This window comes from Chiloscyllium plagiosum, chromosome 18 (genome assembly GCF_004010195.1).
Source record: "Chiloscyllium plagiosum isolate BGI_BamShark_2017 chromosome 18, ASM401019v2, whole genome shotgun sequence".
NCBI classification, from domain to species: domain Eukaryota; kingdom Metazoa; phylum Chordata; class Chondrichthyes; order Orectolobiformes; family Hemiscylliidae; genus Chiloscyllium; species Chiloscyllium plagiosum.
Genome location: NC_057727.1, coordinates 22,982,736 through 23,009,024, shown reverse-complemented (window position 1 = coordinate 23,009,024; position 26,289 = coordinate 22,982,736). Strand labels below are relative to the sequence as shown.

Sequence of the window (26,289 nt, the reverse complement as noted above, 5' to 3'; positions counted from 1 at the left end):
TCAAGAGAAAATATCATTGAACTATAGCAGAAGCTATTTTTCACATATGCAACTTACATCTCCAGGTGCGACGACGTCATTACAGAAGTAGCAGCCTAATTTGTGGCCAGGAATGTTTGAAAAGAGTGACGAGCCTGCCAAGGAAGAATTGACGGTGGCAGCAACGAGAGCTGGTTCGCCGGATTCCTGCTTTGGCCTTTTCAAGCCATGTCTCATCACGACAAAAGTATCAAAACCCAATGCTGCATTAATAACTAACTGCAGGCAAAAAAATACGTAATTTACATTCATGTTTAACTGTATTTTCATTTTAAAATAATAAATCCCTATTCTGTTATTTCTTTGTCCAGATGGAGTTTTATCAAAATAAGACACATACTATGTTTTTGAAAGTTTTATGAAGTGGATTTCAATTTTAGCACATGGGTGATTATGGTGAGAGCACCATCTTTACTGCCAAAATCCTATCTACACTCTTATTTTCCAAACATCTGTAAGAGTATTATGAATTTTTTAAATATGCTCCAATAGTTTTACATGAAGTGCAAACAAATGGATAGAACATAGATAGATGTCAATAGAACATAGGACATAGAAAATTACAGCACAGAACAGGCCCTTTGGCTCACGATGTTGTGCCGAGGTTTAATCCTAATGTAAAATATAGTAACTTAACCTACGCACCCCTCAATTCACTGCTATATGTGTTGGTTTGCATGCGTTAACAGTCCTGATCAGATTTGTTTACCCTAGCCCAATACCTCTCAACCATATTTTAAAATTCAGATATCCAATCTAATCTTGAATGATGTGCATTATGCTACAACCACTAATAATGGAAAGGAATTCTACAGCTGCATTACTCTCAGCTCAAAGTTTCGCTTGCACTTCCTTCTTCATATTTCTCAAATTTAATCTTTTTCTCAATCCTTACCTATTAAAAACACAGTCTGTCTATGTGCATGCTGGCAATTTTTTTTGTTGTTGTGGTGTAAAATTCCAAGCAGTGGAATGTGGTGAAACGGTTAAAAATTATGTCCCAATACATGTGTGAATCTAACCGGAATGGAGGTGTTGCTTAGTCCCGTGTGAATCTTCTTATCTGTATGTAACCAGAATGGAATGTGTTTTTTAGCCTTGCTCTGCTGTTCACATGAATGTTTATATCTGGAAGGGAGTATATCAGCTGGAAAAGTCTCCAGTTCGGTGAGTCTGCTCCGGGGTTACGTTTAACCGCCGAGCGTGGGTTGTTGGCAACCGCTCTACGAGAACTGACGGCTCCCAGTTTTTGTAACATGTAGAGTGAGTATAAGCCAGACCCGTTGTGCGACACTGCGGGGAATAAAATGCCCATATTCTAGCAGTCTCGCCTCTTGGTCGTTTGTTCTGTGTCAGACTACTCTCCTACGAACCTGACCTTGAGAATTTTTTAAAACAGTTGTTGATAGTAGGAATGCTTTATCTATTCATAGGAAAGGTGAATTCCCACAAGATGAATAATGGGTATAATGTTAACAATCGAATTAGCAATGGCACACATAACATTCATGCAACGTAACTGTCACATGCCCTTACTCGTAAGTCGAGAGTGTGGTGCTGGAAAAGCACAGCAGGTCAGGCAGCATCCGAGGAGCAGAAGAATCGATGTTTCAGGCATAAGCCCTCCATCGGGAATCAGGCTTGTGGGCCAGGGAAGCTGAGAGATACATGGGAAGAGGATAGTGGTGGTGGGGTGCGGGAGAGAAGAGAAGAGGTAGCTGGGAAAGTGATAGGTAGATGAAAGTGAGGGAAAAGGTTATAGGTCGGTGGGGAGAGGGGGTGGGGGGTGTTGGAGTGCTTAGATGGGAACGGTCATAGACAGGTCAGGAGGGCGGTGCCAAGTTGGAGGCTTGGAACTGGGATAATGTCGCTGGAGGGGAAATGAGAAAGCTGTTGAAATCCACATTTTTCCCGTGTGGTTGCAGGGTCCCAAGGTGAAATATGAGGCATTCCTCCACCAGGCGTCCGGTGGTAATGGTTTGGTGGTGGAGGTGGCCCAGGGCCTGCATGTCCTTGACAGAGTGGGAGGGGGAGTTGAAGTGTCCAGCCATGGGGCAGTGGGGCTCGTAGGTGCGGGTGTCCCAGAGATGTTCCCTGAAACGATCCGCAAGAAGGTGCCCAGTCTGCCTGACGTAGGGGGGAACCACATCAGGTGCAATGGATACAGTAGATGACATTGGTGGAGGTACAGGCAAATTTCTGTCAAATGTGAAACAATTCTTTGGAGCCTTGGACAGAGGTGAGGGGAGTGGTGTGGGCACAGTTTTTGCACTTGCTGCAGTGGCAGGCAAAGGTGCCAGGAGTGGGATGTGGGCTGGTGGGGGACATGGACCTAACAAGGGAGTTGCGGATTCGGGATTAGTGGTGCTGGAAGAGCACAGCAGTTCAGGCAGCATCCAAGGAGCTTCAAAATCGACGTTTCGGGCAAAAGCCCTTCATCAGGAACTTTTGCCCGAAATGTCGATTTTGAAGCTCCTTGGATGCTGCCTGAACTGCTGTGCTCTTCCAGCACCACTAATCCAGAATCTGGTTTCCAGCATCTGCAGTCATTGTTTTTACAAGGGTGTTGCAGAGGCAATGGTCTCTCTGGAAGGCTGATAGGAGTGGGGAGGGAAATATATCTCTGGTGGTGGGGACTGGTTGGAGGTGCCAGAAATGACGGAGGATGACGCGATGCATGCGGAGGTTGGCGGAGCAGAAAGTGAGGACCGGGGTTTCTGTCCAAGTTGAACTGGGAAGGGTGGGTTCAAGGTCAGTGGTGTGGGAAGGTGGAGGAGTTGCGCTGGAGGACATTGTCAACCATGTGGGAAGGGAAATTGCGACGTTGGAAGGAGGAGGCTATGTGGGATTTTCTAAGGTGGAATTGGTCATCCTGGGAACAGATGTGGAGGAGGCGAAACATAGATTCTCCTGCTGCTTGAATGCTGCCTGACCTGCTGTGCTTTTCCAGCACCACGCTCCCGACTCTGATCTTCAGCATCTGCAGTCCTCACTTTCTGCCCTTACTCAAAAGCATTACCAACAGCACAAAGTCCCTCATTATCATCAACAACTTTCAGCTCACCACTAACGAGACCTCAACCGGATCTGGACTAGTCACATCAATAGCAGGACAGAGGCTGGGAGGAGTGTCTTATTTTCCAACCCAAGATCTTATCAGTTCAAGTCAGGGGAGTAATGGAATGCTCTCCACTTGCCTGGATGGGTACTGCAGCAACAGCTAGAGGTTTGACACCATCCAGGATAGTTCAATTGGTCAGTGTCCCTGTCTCCTGCAGTCATTATCCATTCTCTGAATAGTTGGAGCACAATGGGAGCAGTACATATCAACTCCAAAATGCACTAAATCCACTATAGCAACTCATCAGGGTTACTTTGATAGCAGCTGCTTCCCACTGAGGGCAACACCAGCAAAGACACAGGAGCACTGTTACTCCCAAGACCTTTGCAAAGTCATTGTTCAAAAGTAAATGGAATAAACATTGGCCTTGATACCATCCCTGTAGTTGATCAGCCTGACAATACAAAACGCTTTGATTTAAACATGGAAAATGGAGTCTTCAAATAAGCAAGGCAAAACTGTGGTACCATGCCCCAGATCATTAACTTCAGGACAAATGGAACAGTAAAAACATGGTTCAAGTGTGTGGCATTTTTGTTATCCGGTGTATATATTTTTCCATTTTTAAACTTGTAAGTGAGAAGAAAACTGGTCACTCAAAAAGGGGAAATATATCCTAAACTAAAGGATTTACTTCCAGTTTTTCGTCACCAATTCTTTCTACATCAACAGAATTTAGCCACTGAGCCACTGTTGACAGGTAGTAAATTGAGGTGCTAATGATATTGTACCTTTCGTTGACTGGCTGCAATGACTGTGGGAAGCCAGCGACTCTCCCGTGTGTCCATTAGCAGGAAAATGACATCATGTGAGCAAATGAGTTTCTCCAGCTGTTCAACATCTTTCTGAGCCTGTTGCATCGTCACTGCAGAAAAATTCACCGGGTGACCTGGCATCGGTATGCTTAGGTTAAAACCTTCCACTTTCTGCAATAATGAAAAGTCCACAGTGAGACACACTTACAACAAATTGCAGAATAGCTGTATATTATTATGATCTATAATAATATAAATTGCCCTTGGTTTTGCTCATGGAAGTTAATATATGCGAATTATGTCATTGACATATTAAATGACATTGAAGTTGGGGGAAAAAAATCCAGGGACTAACTCCACAAAACTACTTTGTTTCCAGAATCTACAAATCCATCATTGACAAATAGAAACTTTGAAATTTGATACAACACTTCATACCAGTAAGGATGGACAGAAGACAAAACCAAAGTCACAACAGGAAGGAAGGATTGTGAATGGGAAACCTGTGAACTGTGGAAAACTTTCAATAATTAGAAAGATATTGCACTTTTATATAACACCATTCACATGCTCAGGGAAGTCTCAACATACCCAAATTAATTTATTTTGATGTGTAGATGCGGTTTTGGAGGCAAACATGGCAATCAAATGAAGATCTCACAACAGCAATTGAAATGATCTGTTCATCACATTTTGGTTAAAATATTCAGAGAAATCTCTACTCTTCCTGCAATCAAAAAATTTTACCACATCCTCGATGTGGAGAAGTGCATTCATTTATTGGGGGATTGAGATAGTTTTGGATACAGCCTTCAGTGCAGCATAGCAAGTAGCCATTGTTAACGTCTAAGCCCAGTTATCAAATAGAACATACTATTGAGGCCTGACAGTAACACCCTTACATCCAGTCAGAAGGTTGGTTGATCAAAATCCACCCTAGGGCTGACTCATCAGTATAATACTGAGGTAATTGTTGTACTTTTGACGAGATTGTGAACCAAACCTGTTCAAACCTACCAGTTTAGGTGGACACAAAATATTCCATGGCATTACAGTCTGAAGAAACTAAAGGGAGCTCCTCTTGCCCTGACTAAGTTACCTCAAAGTCAACACACCTCAAAATAATTTAAGCTATCACTTATCTCGCCACCATCTCATTTGCCAGAAGATAACAGTGACTATGCTTTAAATCAACTCATTGCCCCATTTTGGGACATCCTGCAGTTGTGAATAGTATTTGAAAAATACAAGCGCTCCCATCCTACTTATCCAGCAAAGATTTGTCAAAAGCTAGTAGTTAACAGGAACCAGGGTCAACTCCCATCTTCAATTTTCATGCCAACTCAAGCCAGTTGTCTGGTGAAAGCTTTTTCTTACAATAGACAAACTTTAAATTAAACTCAGCTTTTAAAATAAGCATCAGTTTTAGTATGAATTTTGCGTAATCAATCCATCACTTCATTGTTTCAATGTAACATAAACAATTTGTAGCAGTTCAATGCTTTAATACCTTGATACAATTTGAACCATTACACTGTGATACAACTATGTTATAATATTGTAAGTTGCTATTCCACTACTTTCAAAATGAAATGTCAAATGCAGGTAATAAACTGTATTGGCATGCAACAAAATGAAGATCGCGTGTTACAAAATAAATTAAGCTATTTATATATTTTTTCATTCTTTTCAGACGATCAACACATTACGAATACATTATACAGAAATACATTAAAGCAGAGTTCTCTGCCAGTGCTATAAAAAGAGTCAGATTGCTATAGGAAATGCAGAACAGATACACAAGGCAGGAATTCTTACTCACCAGGAATGAACACTATAAAGTACATATGGTAACTAAACAAGTGCTTTGCAAATCAATAACACCGATTTCACAATGCTTTTATACTTCCAGTTGACTCTGTGTTATTACCGGAAAGTATTGTTTATTTTCCTGAAAAGTGTGTTAGGTATTTGTTTCAGAAGTAAACATCATAATTCAGAATTATCAAAAAAAACAACTGTATTAAAAAACACTCAATTCCATTCAGAGTTCTTGATGTGTGCACTTTGGAACCGAAACAAGATTCTACAGCTAGCCAGTGGTGAAATACTAACCAAAATTTAACAATATGTGGTTAACCAAGGAGACAGGAAATTATTGGGACTGTTATTAGCTTTATGTTGTTATGCCATCTCTATATCGGTGCAAAATTTGCACTAAGTTGGTTGAATCGTAGCAGGAGTCCAAATTCCTCTACAGAATATTGGCCATAACCACTTTGCCAGTACGGAAGAATTCAACACAGGTCCAACCTCTGTTTGGCATTGCATATATTTAAGCAATACCAGCAAAAATATATATTTTTAACATATATTTGAAACAAATTTTCAATTTCATAATGTCAACAGCATTTTCAGCTTATTAAGATAAATAAAAGACAGTTCTGTTTTACTACTTGAGCATATACAGCATAAAGATATAAAAAGAGAATGAATTACATTTAAGCTATGTTTTAGTACATCAGTGTCAATATCTGCCAATACAGACCAGAGGTAAGGCTCACCAACAACGCTGGAAGGGTTAGGTCCTTACTTTCTTAATGCTCACAGCAACAAGTTTCTCAAATTGAGCAAGTAATAATGGGTGTGGGTATAGTAACGTATTCAGTGGAAAAGAAACGGAAATTGTGTTCTTATTTTGGTAACTTGGGTCAGAAACAATGCTAAACTTAAATAAGAATAGTTACATAGCAATTAGAGCAGAGAATGAGCTAGAGTGGACTGGGAAAGGCGTTTAGCAGAAGACAGTTGAGAAACAATAATAGATATGTAAAAATATAATTTATGACTCATAGCAAAAAAAATCCCAGTACAAATGTAATACCTTATTCAAAAAGGGAGACAAATAAAAAGAAACAGCAATTATAGGTCAGTTAGCATAACACTGGAAAATTACATAGTAATTTACAATGATCTGATGGTAGAGCATTTAGAAGTGTACAATATAATCAAGCAAAGTCAGCATAGCTTCATAAAGAGAAAGTCATTCTTGACAAATTCATTCAAGTTCTTTGAGGAAGTAACAGGCAGGATAGTTAGAGTGGAACCTGTAGGTGTAACATACTTGAATTTCCAAAAAGATATTAGATAAGGCCACTTAAGTCAAAAAGTGTGGCGCTAGAAAATCACAGCAGGTCAGGCAGCATCCGAGGCGTAGGAGAATTGACATTTCGGGCATAAGCCCTTCATCAGGAATGACTCTCACATTCCTGAAGAAGGGCTTATGCCCAAAACGTAGAGTCTCCTGCTCCTCGGATGCCGCCTGACCTGCTGTGCTTTTCTAGCGCCACACTTTTCGACTCTGATCTCCATCATCTGCAGTCCTCACTTTCTCCTGGTCACTTATTAAGAGCCCAGGGTGTTGGAGGTAGTATATTAGCATGGATAGAGGATTAGCTAACTAATGAGAGAAAGACTGTTGACTTATATGGGGCATTTTCAGGGTGGCAACATGCAACTAGTAGAGCGCCACAGGGATCTGTGCTAAGGCCACAATTATTTGTGACACAGTGGTTCAGTGGTTAGCACTGCTGCCTCACTGCACCAGGGACCCAGGTTCAATTCCAGCCTCGGGTGACTGTTTGTCTGGGGTTTGCATGTTCTCCTTGTGTCTGCGTGGTTTCCTCTGGGTACTCCGGTTTCCTCCAACATTCTAAAGATGTGCTGGTTAGGTGAATTGGCCATGCTAAATTGCCAATGTATAGGTTAGGTGCTTTAGTCAGAGGAAATGTAAAGTAACAGTAGGGGAATGGGTCTGAATGGGATACTCGGATGATCGGTGCGGACATGTTGAGCCAAATGGTCTGATTCCACACTGTAGAGATTCTATTTATAATTTATATTGATGACTGAATTGAATATACTATTGCGAAGTCGGTAGATGACAGAACAAATAGTGGGTAGGCAAATGGTATGGATGACACAAACAATCTGCAGAGGGATACAGACAGGTTGAGTGAAAGGGCAAAACGTGATAGAATACGTAGGAAAATGTGACATTATGTACGTCTAGCAGGAAGAACAGAAGAGCTGAATATTAATTAAATGGAGAAAGGTTGCAAAAAGGTTACAGCAGAGAGGTAATTGGGGATCTTTGTGCATGATTCACAAAAAGCTGACATCCAAGTTCAACAGGGAATAGGGAAGGTAATTGGACAGTTGGCCTTCGTTTCCAAGCAAATGGAGTGCGAAAATAGTGAGGTCTTGGTAAAACTATCCAAACAATAGTTAGATGATAGCGTGAATCTTGTGAACAATCTTGGTCCTGTATCTGGCATAGGATGCAGTCCAGAGGGGCTAGGATCTTATAAGAAATTGAATAGGTTATACTTCTATTCATTGGAGTTTAAAAGAATGAGGGAGACCTTATTGAAACATGTAAGATTTTTAGGAGATTTGACAGGATAGATGTGGAGTGGTTGCTTCCTTTTACAGAAGAGTCAAGGTCCAGAAGGCATAATCTCAAAGTTAGGGGTCACCTATTTAAAACAGAACAGAGGAGGAATTTCTTCTGATAGTGGTGAATCTGTGGGATTCTTTAGTACAGAGAGATGTCAAAGTTGGGTTCTTAAGTGTATTCAAAGTTAAGATAGATAGATCAGTGAGGCAACCAAGGACTATGGGCATAAACCAGTAAAGTGGAGTTCAGCATCGTCAGTTTAGCCATGACATTATTGAATCGTGGAGCAGATTAGATGGGTCGAAACCTACTTCTCCTCTCATGTTTTATTCTAAGACTAATAATTTTAGTTTTAGAATACATTTCCTTGCTGCTTATTAACATATTTTAATTTTAGTGTTTTATTTTTCTGGCTCGATATTGTGTGTTTGGGTTTGTTTACTTTCGGTGTTTTGAAATGGCAGCAGAGAGTGCCGACACCAAACAACACTTTTCACTGTATTCGTAACAAATACTTGGGTCAAGAAATAAATCAAATCAAATTAAAATGGCTCAAAGAATGCACTACTGCCAAACAACTGCTTGCAAAATCCCTTCTTCCTCTTCACTGCATCTGCTACTTCCACGTTTGAGATGAATAAATGAAGCAAAGGTTGTTTTTGTAATCTTAAATAAACTGATCAGTAGTACCAATCCAATATCAGAACACATGAGCTAGTAGTCGTCTGGTTTGGTTTTGTGTGTGTTGCATGTTCTTTTAATGTATCTTATTTGAGTCCTTTAAAAGGCACAACGGCCCTGTTCTACTGGAACCAGCACCCACCCCGCTTTGATATTTTACACACATTGCCAGTCTTAAAGGTTGCTGGAAATACTATTTATTTATTGTCACATTTAGTTTGTTACAAAATGCAGTGAAAAGTGTTGTATAGTATTCATCACTCTCTAAAACGTAAGCCAAAACGTAGAACACTGAAGCAGAAAATTAAAAAAATAAAGAATAAGTGTTCAACTTTACAGTCCAGGGGCCCAGTGATCAGCCAGAGCGTTTACAGGATCTTGGTTGCCTCACTGATCTATCTATCTTAACTTCATATAGCTGCTGAGTCAAACCTGCAGTGCATCCCTCCAAATAAGTATTTTAATTTATATTTACTGGTAAGGTTTTGTACCAAAGTGAGCATTACAGTGTGAGGAAACGGAAACATTTTTGGAAATAGCAGCAAACAATGAATACTCCCACTACCACCCATGTACAGTTGAATTTGTTCTACTATCTTATACAAAATGAAACACAACATTTCCACAGTGCTCAACAGGGGAGATGCAGAAAGGGCACTGCCTTTGGTTGGGACAGTAGGAGACAGAACTAGGGGACAAGCTCAAAATTGTCTGCTACTTAGTTTGAGAATAAAAGGATATGAGGATTGTACAGCAAAAAGACCTGCATCTGTTTCGATCTTCCATGTTCCTACAAGTGCTGAAAGAACTTGCGCCTGCAAAAAACTGATACTGAACCCTCGGTTTCAATGGAAGAGAAAAACCTTATTAGTTTGCTTATTGGGCCTGGATTGCAGCTGTTCGAGAAGGCAGCTTATCATCTTCTCAAGGGCAACTAGATACAGGCAATAAAATGCTTGCCAAGCTAGCGACACCTATGCCCCACAAGTATTTTAAAGAATGGCCGCCTGCTCGAAGAACCTGTCCCGATGCCCTAGAATCTAGGTTGGAATATTTGTAAGAAATAGCTTGAATGTTGTCTCGTGCTATTGGTCATGCAAATAAAACTGCCAAATAGGTAAATTAATGAGCTCATAAAGAAGTGAATTATCATAAAGCATAATAATCACCAATCAATTTATCCTACCTGGGCGGCATGGTGGCACAGTGGTTAGCACTGCCTCACAGCGCCAGAGACACAGGTTCAATTCCTGCCTCAGGCAACTGTCTGTGTGGAGTTTGCACATTCTCCCTGTGTCTGTGTGGTTTCCTCCAGGTGCTCAGGTTTCCTCCCACAGTCCAAAATTGAGCAGGTTAGGTGAACTGGCCATGCTAACTTGCCCGTAGTGTTAGGTGAAGGGGTAAATGTAGGGGAATGGGTCTGGGTGGGTTGCGCTTCGGAGAGTCAGTGTGGACTTGTTGGGCCGAAGGGCCTGTTTCACACTGTAAGTAATCTAATCTAATCTATAAAAAGATAGACTAAAGATATAGGAGACTAATTATGAGCTTGTAATAATCCTTTGTAGTCACATCTCTCTTTGATGAACAATACAAAAAAAAAACCTCAGAACTGGATCTCTATCTGAAAGGAAAGATCACCAATCAGGAGATGTAAGTTATACTACAGGTAATCAAAAATCCATTTAGGAATCAGTGTGTTCGATACTTGACATGAAAACTATTTTATGATGAAAAATTGCAGGTGTGTTTGGACATATGCCCATTGATTTCTGGAACACAAATGTATTTAATTATGCATAATTATTAACCTTAAACAATAAAACGTTTTCTAAAAGAAATTTAACAATTAAATTAAACAAATACAAATTTCAAATTTCAGCAGCAAATGCCCATTTGAAAACTTAAGAATAAGACATGCAAAAATAATAGGAACAAAGGACAGCAACTCAATAAAGGATATCAAGGCAAGGGGAAAAAGCCTCGGGAGAAAGAAGTGGTCTTCTTTTGAAGAAGGAGACATGCAAGGCAGCGAGAACTGGCTGGAGATTTCTGGTGGAAAGGAAAGTTAATAGTGTGACCAAGAGTGTTGGAAAAGTCCCCATCTTGAGTATTGGAGCGTATCCATGACATGAAGGAGAAGAAATTGATATGGAGAGGAGATGGCAGAAAGGACTAGCAAATATATCAAGCATTAAAAGGTAAAGGCAGAAAAATAGAGTTGTGGATTAATGAGCTGAATGGTCTACTTCTGCATATACATCATAATGTCTTCCAGAAATAACAAATGCAATAGGCCCACGATTCTATATTTGCAGCGACATAAAGCAGGAGGATATCTAAAACCTCTTGATTAGACACAACAGCAATGTGTACTTTATACTTTATTCTATGTGTCTTTTACACCTAGTCTGCAAAACATAGTAATAAATTTTTACATTCAAGTTTTGGCTACACAACAACCTAGTTTGTACTTAAAGTTAACACATGTTCTAGCGACACAAGACAAGAGCACTTTGCACTGGATTTACTCTTGCATCCTTCAATTTAACATCTGCTCCTGCCCCAACTTGCTGGACAAGCAAATAACGTGGGTGCGCGTAGGACCTCAGGAAATGCTAGGATCAGCTGCATATCTCTTCCTCATATGCGTTTGAAGGATCGAAGAAAACAAAAATGAACAAAGTAGAAGGAGAGTGCCTTCGAGTGGATCGGTTAGAATCAGTCAGATACAGAAAGAGAAATAAAGAGACAAAGAACAGCAAGATTGAAAAAGCAGCAAAAGAAAAAGAAAGAAATAAACCTTAAAAATTACATTTTCAAAATTTTTAACAACTAAATGAGATTGAACATTTTAAATAGTTCCCTTTCTGGGCTAGAGAGGTTTACTGACAAAACATTAACAATCACCATATTGTTAGAGAGATGCTTACCCTACTACATCCCAGCCCAAACCTAAGAGGCAAAACCAATAGATTGTTTATGCACATATTCAGTAAATTCTTAAAAGTAATGGGTAGCCAGGGAGAGGAATGAAACAAAAACACTGCAGGTTGGAATCCAAGGTAGACATGCAGGAGGCTGGAAGAATACATCAAGCCAGGCAGAATTGGGGATAGAGAAGTCGGGTTCGATTCCAGCCTCAGGCGACTGTCTGTGTGGAGCTTGCACGTTCTCCCCAAATCTGCCTGTGTTTCCTCCCACAGTCCAAAGATGTGCACGTTAGGTGAAGTGGGCAAGTTAAATTGCCCATAGCGTTCAGAAATGTGTAGGTTACGTGCATTAGTCAGGGGTAAATGTACAGTAACATGGTAGGAGAATGGGTTTGGGCGGGTTACTCTTTGGAAGGTTGGTGTGGACTCATTGGGCCAAAATGGCCTGTTTCTACATTGTAGGGATTCTATGATTCTAAGTTGATGTTTCAGGTGTAATAAACGTTGACTTCTCCACCTGCTGACGCTGCCTGGCTTGCTGTGTTCTCTCAGCTTCCTGCTTGTCTACCAGGGAGAGGAATGAAGCAAGCAGTGCAGAGGCAGAAAATTCTGGATGTGTGCAACAAGACAAATCTTTCAAGGCTCTGAATTTCTTAGCCAATTTATGACAGCGTCAGGTTGTAAATTTGCTCGCTGAGCTGGTTGATTTGTTCTCAGACGTTTCGTCACCATGCTAGGTAACATCATCAGTGAGCCTCCAGTGAAGCGTGGGTGTTCTATCCAGCTTGCTATTTGTCTGTCCCGGTTTGTTGTGGTGGGTGATGTCATTTCCATGTATGTTTCTGAGAGGTTGGTAAATGAGGTCCAAATCTATCCTCGAGAAATTCCCGTGCATGTCTTTGTTTAACCTGTCCCAGGATGGATGTAATGTCCCAGTTGAACTGGTGTCCCTCTTCGTCTATGTATGGATAGAAGTGATAGTTAGTCATGTCTTTTGGTGGCTAGTTGGTGCTCATGCATCCTAGTGGCTAGTTTCCTGCCTGTTTGTCCAATGTAATGTTTCTTGTAGTCCTTGCAGGTTATTTTGCATAAGACGTTCATTCTATTGATACAGGGTCCTTTAAATTTATCAGGAGCTGTTTCAGTATAGTGGTAGGTTTGTGGGCTACCATGATGCTTAGGGGCCGGTGTCCCCTAAAGACAGACATGCATGGGAATTCCTAGAGGCCTGGCATTCAAACTTGAGCTCCATTAATAAACATAGATTTGGACCCCATTGACCAACCTCTCAGAAATGGAGCCAGAAATGATATCACCTACCACAACAAACCGAGACAGATAAATAACAACCGGGGCTGAATACCGGCAATTCACCGGAGGCTCAGTGATTATGTTACCTAGCTTGGTGACAAAATATCTGAGAACAAATCTACCAGCTCAGCAAGCAAATTTACAACCTGATCCACAATCTGAGCTACAAATCTTCTTCAAAATCTTATTACAGCATGCACTGCGAACACATTGCTATTTGGCCAGCAATATCCTGCTCAAATTGCCCTGTTGAGAGTAGCAGACAATTATTAAAGGCTTGCTTAATTATTTGGTGCTTTGTTGCATTAAGAATGCCTGCAGGAGGTTTCGTAGATAGCAATAGGTGAGGCCATGAGAAATTAGAATGTTGAACTGGAAGGATTATGAGAATGTTTTCTCACGTAATTAGAAAATAATAGAAATTATTCTCAAACCTCCCACAGTGTAATGGACTAGGGACTACAATAAATGCTGGATCAGATTGTCTGGGATGCCCATAGACAACAGTGCATCACACAAACAAATCTGACCCTGGTTTTACATCAACAGAAGAATTAAATCATGCAACTACTCTTTCCTTACCTCTTTCCCAATCTATTATATTCGCACCTTGCAAAACTGTCACACAATTTTCCATGTGGCATATATAATTCATGATATGTACCCAATTATTTTCTTCACTTCTTCTCAAGCACTCTCTTTATAAGTGTTTCCTTCTCTTATCCTGTTCTTTTATATATCTCCCAGGGTCTCTGCATGGGTCTTAACACTGGCTTCTTTGCTGAAGTATTCAATGTCGGACCCTCAAGCTTATTAGCACAAAGGGTATTTACCTAGGAAAGGGGCTGGGGTCTGTTATCTGGTGCTTTTGGTTCTTTGTTCCCAACCCCACATTTGAGCTACTTCACACGCAAAGCGAGTAAGTTTGGACCAGTTCAGGTTTTCTTGGTGGGGCAATTTCAGAAATAAAAATAATCTGAAAAACTTCTGACTTTCCACTGGTAAAAAAGATCAAAACGTTGTCGTGAGGTACCAAATAGCAGTCTGGAAATCATCACAGGCTGGAAATGAAGTTTAGATATACACCGTGACTGGGCAACATCAAGATGATAGGCCGAGAAAACAGTGCAAACTCTGAAAAGACTAGAACTCACTTATCAGGCCCAAGAGAATGCAGAGGAAACCTATTGCAAGTATTTACTTAAGTTATAACAGAGAAACTTGTAACTATTTTGATGGCTTGAAATTTGTTTACATCCTTACCATGATATATAAATTAGATTTTTGGAGCTATCTTTGAGACCCAAACTGGTTATTAAAAATGCTCAGCCTATCAAGCATCTTTACTGTGAGAAATGGAATCTGCAGAACATGTACAGAGAACTCTTCTAGTAAACCATCAGCCATGGTCACTCAAACACTTGAGATTTCTTAACAGGGGAATATCAGAAATAATTTTTAGTGCATATTAAAATATTGTGCTGTCTATGCTTGTTACATCACATGTCAACTAAAATAAAAACAGATTAGAACATCCGCATTGTTGCAATTTGTGATCAGTTTGATAAAATTGAAATGGGTGGCACGGTGGCACAGTGGTTAGCACTGCTGCCTCACAGCGCCATAGACCCGGGTTCAATTCCTGCCTCAGGCAACTGCCTGCGTGGAGCTTGCACATTCTCCACGTGTCTGCGTGGGTTTCCTCCGGGTGCTCCGGTTTCCTCCCACAGTCCAAAAATGTGCAGGTTAGGTGAATTAGCCATGCTAAATTGTCCGTAGTGTTAGGTGAAGGGGTAAATGTAGGGGAATGGGTCTGGGTGGGTTGCTCTTCAGAGGGACGGTGTGGACTTGTTGGGCCGAAGGGCCTGTTTCCACACTAAGTAATCTAATCAAAAAATCAAAAGGAGCTCTCTCAGATAATTTGACATTACACGATCATGTGCAATAATATTTCACTTCTACACTCTAGGACGACCAGAACACCTATTGCTTTTACTTAGCAGATTCCTTTATAGCTGAGAGACTCAAATCAAACTAGGTTTGGCAGCACAGTCAATAAGTGTACATTCCGATCAATAATTTTCAACAGGCACCTAAAAAGAATTGAAAAATTCAATTCTGCAAGGATAGACTTCAGTATTTAACTGCCTTTTTGTTTTGAAAATCAAATGATGTTTACTAAAGGTGACCATTTTTCAGTACATGTATAAATAATTATAAATGCTGCCACTGAAAACTAATACAGTTTAGCTGGCTGGCCTGCAGGCATTTCCAAGACTAAAATCGGTTAGCGTAGGTTTTCCAAAGAGTGGCAATCTTTTAGAGATTGCCTTAGTTTTTCCTTCTTCCATAATAAAATTTCTGTATGTCTGAGATGGGATTCTGATTCGTGTTCCTTCAGAAATCAGGAGCCATACTTCTATCCTGACAATTCCATCATAGTGTACAACTGTTCAGAGGGTGCAAACCTTGGCAATTAAGGGGGGGGTGAAAAGTTACTGTAATCGGCGGTGGGGAGGGGGGGGAGATATAGAGTTGAGGTTACAATCAGATCAGCCATGGTCTTATTAAATGGCCAACAGGCTTGAAGGGCTGAATGGCTACTCCTAATTCATATGCTCGCTTTATATGACAAAAAGCTACATTCCAGTGACTGAATGGTTAGTTGCTAAAGTAGCATCCTGCTCAACCTATCATTTTAAAAAGGTAACAACTTTTCTTCATCCTTCAAAGCCCTGGTCTTTTTTGTACAACACAATATGTTCAACCAAAACAACACAAGAAAGACAAAATCTTCCCAAGGTCTCAGCATGTGTGTGATACATCTGCGGTATCAATTAGTTCCTCAACATACAATGCTATTATCTCATGGCTAAAATGTTATCCAATTAGCTATGCACTTAATGAGCAAGTCTGTAAAAATCTAATCGATAATGATTTTCACAATTTGTGATGGGTATCCTACATATCTGCTCATTAATAAATTGTCCGAACATGACCACATTTCTCAGAAGTAAGGTAGGTCTAACTATACCCATCTAAAACTGTTCCAAACTGAATATTTTAAATTCAGCAGAAATTCTTGAAGTTGCAACTGGTGAAACTAATTGTGACAAAATGTAAGCATGCAAAAATAGATATGAATGCTTAGAATATTAAATTCATTTAACAGCATGCCAACAGTATGGCTTATGCATCCTATTGCATCAGAGAGACAAAATTCAGATAAAATATTCAAAATCATACATACATAAAATGTTTTAACTGAAATCAAAAATCTACACGATCCTATTCCATTACTTTTGATACTATTCAGACTTTAGACTAATTTGGGAACCTCACAAACACGATTCACAGAACTGGTCCAAATATTGAAGGATGGACTGGGGATTAATACAGCAGAGACATTCTCCTAATGTTGGCGATCAGAACATATTGTTAGGACAAAATGGAAGTTTGATCCTATATCTGGCTGAAATATTTAAGCTGGAAGCCTTTAGGATTAAACCTGAGTTGTCAAAATGTAAACCTGCCCAATCTCTCTACTTGCATGCCTCAGAACTTGCACAAACTTTCACAAAATGTTTCAAAGGAAAATCTGTACATACAATTGTGATTACTGCAATGAGAGAATTAATTAAAATAAAACAAAATTGTAAACGTTGCAGCAAAGTAATACACCTGCAAGGTGTGGCAAATCTCAAAATGACAATTGCAAAGGAGCTTTAATGAAATTTAAGAATATATACAGGAATCTCCTGTCATCTTGTTCAGAAGACATAACATACATTAGTTGCATTTGTTACAGAGAGGTTTTAGCATCACATTTGGAAAAAACAAGAACAGGCCTTCTTGAACGGAGCTACAGCATGACCTCAGAGGAAAGGAACAATAGGAAGAGCTGTCAATACAGTTTCAGCTACTGAATTCAAAGAAATAGTATCATCTTCTAATTACCCTCTAACACCAATAAACTGAGACCATATCACCCATTAACTTAAATGTGTTAGTGTCACAAATGTGACACTATCTAAACAAACTTCAAGCCTTTGCAAGTGCAAATGAATTCTCAATGGATTTTCTACTTAGTTCATGAAGTAGCAACACAATTATGGAGATAGTGGTGAAAAGCCATTTCTTAAACTTTTCACTGTGTGTATTAAAACAAAAATCAATAATATTGGGTCAATCAATTATTTAAAACATGGCTTTAATGGGTTAGCTCATCTCATACAGTCTTTTTACCTTGGACTTGCCTCTATGACATATACAAAAAACTGCAGATGCTGTAGATTAGAGTCGAGAGTGTGATGCTGCAAAAGCACAGTGGATCAGGCAGCATCCGAAGAGCAGGAAAATTGACATTTCAGGCAAAAGCCCTTCATCAGGAAGGGCTGAAGGGCTTTTGCCCGAAACGTTGATTCTCCTGCTCCTTGGATGCTGTCTGATCCACTGTGCATTTGCAGTACCACACTCTCGACTCTATGACACACGCACAGCTACAGTGCAAAACAGCCCTCTACAATGCTAAGTACTTGGACTTCAAACAACTTTTAGTTAGATAGAAAAATAATTATTCACTAACAAAGAATTGCTTGATTAACTCTTCTTGTCCCTTTGAATCAATGTCTTTTTATTTTTATTCAGTGACTACAGTTGTCTACGTTACTAAAATAGTTAATGAAGGTTTAGCACAGACAATCCAGAATCAACAGGGACACCTTCAAAATTTCCAGCTGACAGTTTGCACTAGCTGTGGCTGACTGCCAAAGATACCATTAACAATGCTGTAATATAAATAATCAACTGCCAATGGACTTAACGTATAAAATATCACTTGGATGGAACATTTGTTCCTCAAATGCACTTTTCCCCTTTAGATTCTGTGCTACACACCAGAATGAAGGGAAACTGTTAAATGCATCTTGTACTTTGGTCAATTGTATTCTGCAGCCAACAATTAATGTGCATGAGAACAGATTAGGATTTCTCTTTCCATTTTACCTCCATTAACCTTCCTTTGAAGAAGAAATTAACTCCTCCCCATTACTGTCACTGAAATTTCAGATAAGAAGAGTTGAGAAAGTGCACGACTCACCTTTTTTAAAAAATTCATTCACACTTGATATAGAAATTATTAAGAATTCCAGCAGTTATTGTCCATCCCTATTTGCCCTTGAGAAGAGGTGCTGGTCAGCTGCTCTCTTGACAACTGACGGGCAGCATGGAAAAGGAGGTGGGAATAGTCCTGATAATAAAGGATTCCATAAGGGCATTAGTGAGAAAGGAGGTTGGCTCATTGTATCAGTATAGGTGCACATCAGCAATAGCAAGTGCCAAAATGCTATTGGGTATAATGTATGAAGATTCAACATTATTATTAGTTGAGAAGTTAGGTTCTCAAGTGGAGGAACATGAATTTTGGTTTCACAATTCTGTGAAGTTCTGAACTTTTAAAAGAAAAAGGCAGAAATCACTGAATGCGGAGACCAAAACAGCATTTAAAAAGAATTGACAGATTTCAGCCGAATGACCTACATGCTTGAAGTGTGGATTCTCCTGCTCCTCGGATGCTGCCTGATTTGCTGTGCTTTTCCAGCGCCATACTCTTCGACTCTGATTTCCCGCATCTGCAGTGCTCACTTTCTCCCTGAATGACTGACATGCCAATTCAGAAGAATATTGCAAAAGTGTTTGCTGATTTGAGTTCTATGACCCCCTGAGAAAGGGAGGAGGTAGAAGCAGGTTGTTGCAGGGGGCAAGAGGATTATAGGAGCAGAGGTGCTGCTATCAGTTGTTTCAAAGTGGTCAGGGCTGGGGAGAAGTCTCAAGATACTAAGTAGTCACTGGTGGGGTCTGACCATTATCACTTCAACTGCGTATTCTGTAGTTCTGCATCCCAAGCCCATGAGCTAATGGCCAACCTTGCTTTAGCTTTTTCTGATTATACTTTGTATGAGTAATAGCTTTTAAGAAGATTATACACACATAACCCCTTTGCTCCATCACAACCCCTCCTCAGACTTGATCATCAGTCTGATGTGCCTAACTCAAAACCAAAGTGATGATTTTATATCTTTCCATACTGAACTCCATTTGTCATTGTTTTGCCCGGTCATATAATCATTCCCTTTGTAACTTCTCAGTTCCATCCTAGAATTTGTATTGAATTCATTCTGGGTCAGTGGGTAAAGTATTTTAGGCAGAGTTTGCCATGCCACACTGAGGTGTATTAACATAGCTATGTAATCAGGAGTCAGGACAAAAATCTTACTCTTGACTTGCACTAAAGTTAGAACCAAAAAGTTATTGTCTGTAGACAATACCTGACGTTGACTACAATAGCAGGTCATGGAATTTAAGAATAGTCCAGTTCAGTTCCTGGTCAATGACAGTGCCTAGGATTCCAATGGTCAGGAATTCAGTGAAGGTCAATGATGGTCATATCCTTTCTTTGAGATGGTTATTGTTCAGTACTATGTGGTATGAATGCTATTTGCCACTTATCAGCCCAAGCCTGAATTGTGCCTATAACTTGCTGCATTTGAATGTCAGAATCAGGCACTTCAGCAGACCATGTCTATACTGACCAACAAACACCAAATTACCCTATTTCGATTTATCCGCACTTGGTCCATAGCTTACTATGGTAAAAACAATGACTGCAGATGCTGGAAACCAGATTCTGGATCAATGGTGCTGGAAGAGCACAGCAGTTCAGGCAGCATCCGAGGAGCTTCAGCAAAATCGACGTTTCGGGCAAAAGCCCTTCGTCAGGAATAAAGGCAGAGAGCCTGAAGCGTGGAGAGATAAGCTAGGGGAGGGTGGGGGTGGGGAGAGAGTAGCATAGAGTACAATGGGTGAGTGGGGGAGGAGATGAAGGTGATAGGTCAGGGAGGAGAGGGTGGAGTGGATAGGTGGAAAAGAAGCTAGGCAGGTCGGACAAGTCAAGGGGACTGGAAGTTTGAACCTAGGATGAGGTGGGGGAAGGGGAAATGAGGAAGCTGTTGAAGTCCCATTGATCCATAGCTTACTATACCCTGGCATTTTAGGTGAACATCCAGGGCATGGTCTAGTGCTGAACACTGCATAAACATCAGCAAACAAACCCACCTGGAGGCAGTGAGGACCAGTCATGAATCATAGAATCCCAATAGTACAGATAGATGCTATTCAGCCCATCAAGTCTACACCAACCCTCCAATGAGCATCCCATCCTATCTCTGTAAACCCAAATCTACCATGGCTAATCCACCTAGCTTATGCAACCCTGGACACCATAGGGTTGCAACTTAGCATAGTCAGTCCACTTAACTTGCTCATCTTCGGACTTTCGGAGGAAACTTGAGTACCTGACAGAAATCCACGCAGACACAGGGAGAATGTGCAAATTCTAGTCAGATAGCCACCCAAGGCTGGAACTGAACCTGGGTCACTGATGCCCTGAGGTCAAGTGCGAACCACTGTACCACCCAGGTGAAGATGTCTGGGCCGAAGACACCACCCTGAGGAACTCCTGCAGTTATGTCCTGGGGCTGAGATGCTTGGTTGGGTTCAGTTCGTTTGCCCATGTTTGGACCCAAACTGAGCAGCGTGCAGTTTATTGTTAAGTGCTGTCAACAACACTTTTCATCACTTAGCTGGTGGTTAAAATTAGACTGATTGGGCATAATTAGCCATGTTAGATTTTTCCTGCTTTTAGGCAAAAGACATATATGGCCAACATTTGACATTGCCAAATAGATGCCAATGTTGTGGGTGTAATGGTACAGTTTGGCTAGGTACGCGACAAGTTCTGGCACAAGTCTCAGTGCTACTCGTGCAATGTTGCAGATATCTTCATCCTTTTTCTGATACTATACAGACAGAATCGATCTGGAAGATTGTTTCTGCTAGCTGCGCAATCTGGAATACGGGGAATGATTCTCAGGAGAAGGGGCTCATTACTTGACAATGAGGAGGAGAAAGGTCTTCACTCAAAGGGTTACAAATCTTTGGAAGGCTGCAGCGATCCATTGAGTATTGGGACAATGCTGCTCTTGGCATTTTTGCTCCGCCCAGAGAGGTCGTAAAAGACGCAACTCCGAAAGGTCTGGGGTTGAAGGGTTTCTCAGCCAATTTGATTATAGCTAACAGATAACTGTCTTTTGCCTGAGGCAGAAAGTTTAAAACAAAACAGTTGTACAATGAAAGGGGAGTGGCAGTTCTCCCAGCTCAGCTTTTCTCTGGTTTGGTTTGGGTTTAGCAAGGAAGCTGCTGGACCTGATTTTTCATTTTGTGCCAAGGGGTGTTTATGGGGATTGTTGCAAATATTTGGAACGTCATCATTAAGTTGGGATAAACTGTTGGGTTTTCAGATAGGTTAAGTTATTCTGTTCTCTTTTGTTTGTGTTTCGTTCGGTAATCTTGTAAATAGATTCTGTTTTATTTAAAACTAAGAGGTTTGACCAGCGGCATCTCTCCTGGAATATCCACTTGACACCCGCTTAAAACAACTAGCAAAGTTGGGCTTGGGTTACTTTCTTGAAATGATGTGAGGGGGTCTGGCCTGGACCATAACAGTAAATTTTCGGTTGGGCTTGACAGAATTTTGGCTTCTCAGGAAATAAAGAAATATGCAGATGCTTCTGAAAGTGGAGTTAATGCTGATGATCAGCCAGAACCACAATGATTGATAGAGACACATGGTCTAGTACTCCTATGTTGATTCTCTGACTAGAATCTTAGCAGTTAGAATTTTTTTTTTAACCAGTGCCAAAACGTAAAAGGAATTGCAAACACACAACAATAAAAGCTACAGGTTAACAAACTCATGGATAACACGCATGAAATAAATGCTTTAAGCATTAAACATTTTGATTACTAGCTGTGGAAGATTTGTCACTGCTTGTTACTACCCTCTATTGGCTGAAACCAAGTAATGCAATAGTGTAGTCTTGCCCAGCACAGTTCGATGACACCAGGTAAATTAATTAAGTGATAAAACAGGTAAAGTCATAGACAACTAATGTATCAACAAGTTGGCTCTGCCTACAGATAGCATGAAGAAATTGTAAGGGTAACACTACACAAAATATTGATTTTTATTCCATAAAATCAATATAATGTTAATAATGAATACCTTTAATTATCCTAATAAACTGAGGGAAATAGTTGTGAAATGCAAGGTGTGATGATGGTGGTTAAGGAAAGGAATCCTGAAATAAATACTGGGGAATTTTCTTGATTAATATGGTGACAATCTAACAAGGAAAGAAATGGTGCAAGAGAAGCACATTTCAGTGGAGAGTAGTTGACAAAATGAGCACAACAGCATGAGGTGTGGTGCAATTATTGAATAGGACAGAAACAGAAAATCAGAGGTGATGACACAGAAGAGGAACAGACTAATTTCAACACATTGAAAAGCATCTGGCTCAGATGGATTAATGAGAATTAGAAAGTAAAACTACCAATGAGCAAAGGGAGGCCTTTGAAGAAGCGATGCTTCCACACATACCCATTAAGGAGAAAGAAAGGGTTTTCTGGATGACTACAGATACAAAGATTAAAATGAATCAGGAAAATGAGGCTTATGATAAATTTCAGATTCAAAATATAGTAGATAATCATGGAAGATACCGACATTGGAGAGGTGAACTGAGTAAGGATATGAGGTGGAGGAAAGACAGTATGATAAGTTTACTGGGGAACAGAAAAGGGTCTTTGATGAACATATAAAGAGGAAAAGGGTAGTTAAAGAAAGCAATTTAACAATAAAATAAATGTATTGTTACGGAAGTGGAGGTATTGAATCAATACTTTGTAACTATATCCCCAAAGAGGCCACTGCTAATGTCACAGCGAGAGCTGCATTAAAGGAAATACATAGGTTGAAAAGTGGTTACCTGATCCACAGTTTTCTCAGCACACCAGGATACATCCTAGTTGTGGAGATAGCAGAGGAAAAAACAGAAAATGTTGGAGAAACTTAGCAGATCTGACACCATCTGTGGGGCAAGAAACAAGCATTAAAGGTTTGAGTCCCATACAAGTCCCATCTTCTTCACAACTTGACGATGCCAGGCATGCTGAATTTCTCCAACATTTTCTGTCTTTATTTCAGATTTCCAGAATCCGCAGTATTTTGCTTTTATTTGAAATAGCCGAGTTTCTGGTCACAATCATTCAATCCTTCTTGGGTATGGGAGTGGGGGTTTGAAACGATTAATTCCTTTTTCAGTACAGCTCAAAGAGGCATCAGTGATAACTACGGATTGGTCAACTACCATTAATTGTGTGGGGTCTCTTAGATTGTGATCCAACATTAATCACTGAGAAATAAATGGCTCAGAAATGACAAACAGTACAGATTCTTTAGAGGTAACTGATACCTGACAAATACATTTAGTTGTTTGATGAAATAACAGATAGTTGATGAGATTAGTGTAGCTGATGTTGTGAATATGGACATTTTAAAATGATTTAATGAAGTTACATATTAGATTAGTTAACATAATTTACAGTTGGCGCGGTGGCACAGTGGTTAGCACTGCTGCCTCACAGTGCCAGAGACCCGGGTTCAATTCCCGACTCAGGCGACTGACTGTTGCGAGTTTGCACATTCTCCCCGTGTCTGCGTGGGTTTCCTCCGGGTGCTCCGGTTTCCTCCCAAAGTCACAAGGATGTGCAGGTCAGGTGAAATGGCCATGCTAAATTGCCCGTAGTGTTAGGTGAAGGTGTAAATGTAGGGGTATGGGTGGGTTGCGCTTCGGCGGGTTGGTGTGGACTTGTTGGGCCGAAAAGCCTGTTTCCACACTAAGTAATCTAATCATAATTGAAGCCAATGCAATGAAAGATTTAGTAACAACATGAATACAAAATGGGCTGAGACAGAATCCGGAGGTTGATAATGAATAGCTGTTTCACAGACAGAAAGGAATTGATTATACTGTGCTGTCCCCCTAGAGTCAGTATTAATAGTAATGCTCTTTTCTGATATGCATTAATAACCTTAACATATCCATAAAAGACACTTTTCAATGTCTTCAGCTGACAGTATGTAGTGAGCAATGCAGAGAAGCTTGAAATGTTGCATTTTTTGTGTAAGAATGAAGAGGCAGTCTTAAAAGGGGTGCACATACAAAGGAGCTTGGATTTACATACATAAAACTTTAGTCAGGTTGATAAGGTTGTTTAAAAAGTGGTGCGGGATCTTACTTTTGTGAATCGGGGACAAGGCACATAAGTTCAGTGAGGTCTTAGTTGGATTACAGCATCCAATTCTAGGCATCACAGTCTGGGAAAGCCTTTGAGAAGTTGCAGAGATTAACCAGTGGTGCAAGTACTGCTAGCCAAGACATTTGTATTCAAGTCTCTGAGTGAGTTTCACACCCATGACATTCTGACTTGGAGGTAAGAATGTTACCAAATAAGCGAAATCTGACACTTCCAATTTAACAAGCGATGAGGGTACGTGCAGCAATGGGAGAGGCTGAGGTTAGTCGTCTTAAATCAGAGGGATTAAGGAGACACTGAATGGGGGAGGGTGTGGGCATTTAAAACTATGAAGAATTTTGATCGAGTAAATTCTGGCAGCAGGTTACTCACCCGAGAACACAAACCTGAAGTGACTGGTGAAAGAACTAGAAGAAAGATTTAGAGTTCAACGCCTGAGAAGATAGTGGAGGTAGACTTAATAATAGTATTTTAGACTTGGTAAAGTTACCTTCATCTTGTTTGAATTCCAGATCAAGTTGCACCTATGGTAATGCACACTGTTCTAGTCTATAAACTCAACAAAAAAAATAAAAGTACTGAAGAAAGTGAGAGTAAGGAGGATGGTGCCAGAGATTACATTTATCAGGAAAGATTGAATAGGTTGAGCACTTTTCTACAAGACAGATTTCAAGTAGCCTGATGTGATAGTCAGATTGTTAATTCGTGTCTTAGATGTCGAGAGAATGCTTTGGCATTTGGGAGTATATAAATGAAAGTCCTAAGTACAAATAACTAACAATAAACCCAATAGGGAAATAATGGGTATTTATTTACTCAGTGGTTTGAATGTGGTACACACAACCACAGGAAGTGGTCGAGGCAAATAGCTTGGATGCTTCTAAAACAAAACTAAATGGACACATGAGAGAAAAGCAAACAGAAAGATAGGATGAAAAGAGAAGATAGAGGAGTGGGACTAAATGGTTATGTTCCCACACTGTTTCATCTATAAAATTCCATGTAGATTTGGTTATATCCATGAAAAGAAAGACTGCAGAAATATGTGGAAACAGTGGGAGAATGGGATTCACTGCACAGTCACAAATCAAACATGTATAAAGCACAGACTTCCATTGTCTAATACATGTTTCTTCACTACTCTTTTAGTAAGTAATCACTTATTCTGTGCAGAGTTTCCAAGTACTGTTCAATAAATAGTAAATAATTTACAGTCGAGCTAAAATTGCAGAAAGTATACTTTGGGAAGAAATAGGAGATTTATAAAATCAAACCAACCACTTTTTCTGATGTTGAGATCTACTGCTTTCTGAAAGAATGGGTAGATTTCTATGCAACATACCAAACAGATCTAATATTGTTGACTAACAAATTGAATATGGCTGAAAATGTGTAGCTGGAAAAGCGCAGCAGGTCAGGCAGCATCCAAGGAGCAGGAGAATCGACGTTTCGGGCATGAGCCCTTCTTCAGGAATGAGGAGAGTGTGCCAAGCAGGCTAAGATAAAAGGTAGGGAGGAGGGACTCGGGGGAGGGGCACTGGAAATGCGATAGGTGGAAGGAGGTTAATGTGTGGGTGATAGGCCGGAGTGGCGGTGGGGGCGGAGAGGTCAGGAAGAAGATTGCAGGTTAGGAAGGTGGTGCTGAGTTTGAGGGTTGGGACTGAGACAAGGTGGGGGGAGGGGAAATGAGGAACCTGGAGAAATCTGAGTTCATCCCTTGTGGTTGGAGGGTTCCCAAGCGGAAGATGAGGCGCTCTTCCTCCAACCGTCATGTTG

At 40.4% G+C, this 26,289-nt stretch overlaps 1 protein-coding gene across 2 annotated transcripts in view; it reads right to left on the bottom strand.

Annotated features, from left to right (window-relative positions):
* Positions 1–26,289, bottom strand: part of atg7 (ATG7 autophagy related 7 homolog (S. cerevisiae)) — a 139,792-nt gene that overhangs the window by 85,383 nt on the left and 28,120 nt on the right. For both annotated transcript variants that reach the window (XM_043707933.1, XM_043707932.1), the window contains exons 12-13: positions 3,892–4,086; positions 58–258 (exon numbers count right to left, since the gene is read on the bottom strand). In XM_043707933.1, coding sequence (XP_043563868.1) covers positions 58–258; positions 3,892–4,086 — 396 coding nt within the window. The remainder of the gene's footprint in view (positions 1–57; positions 259–3,891; positions 4,087–26,289) is intronic.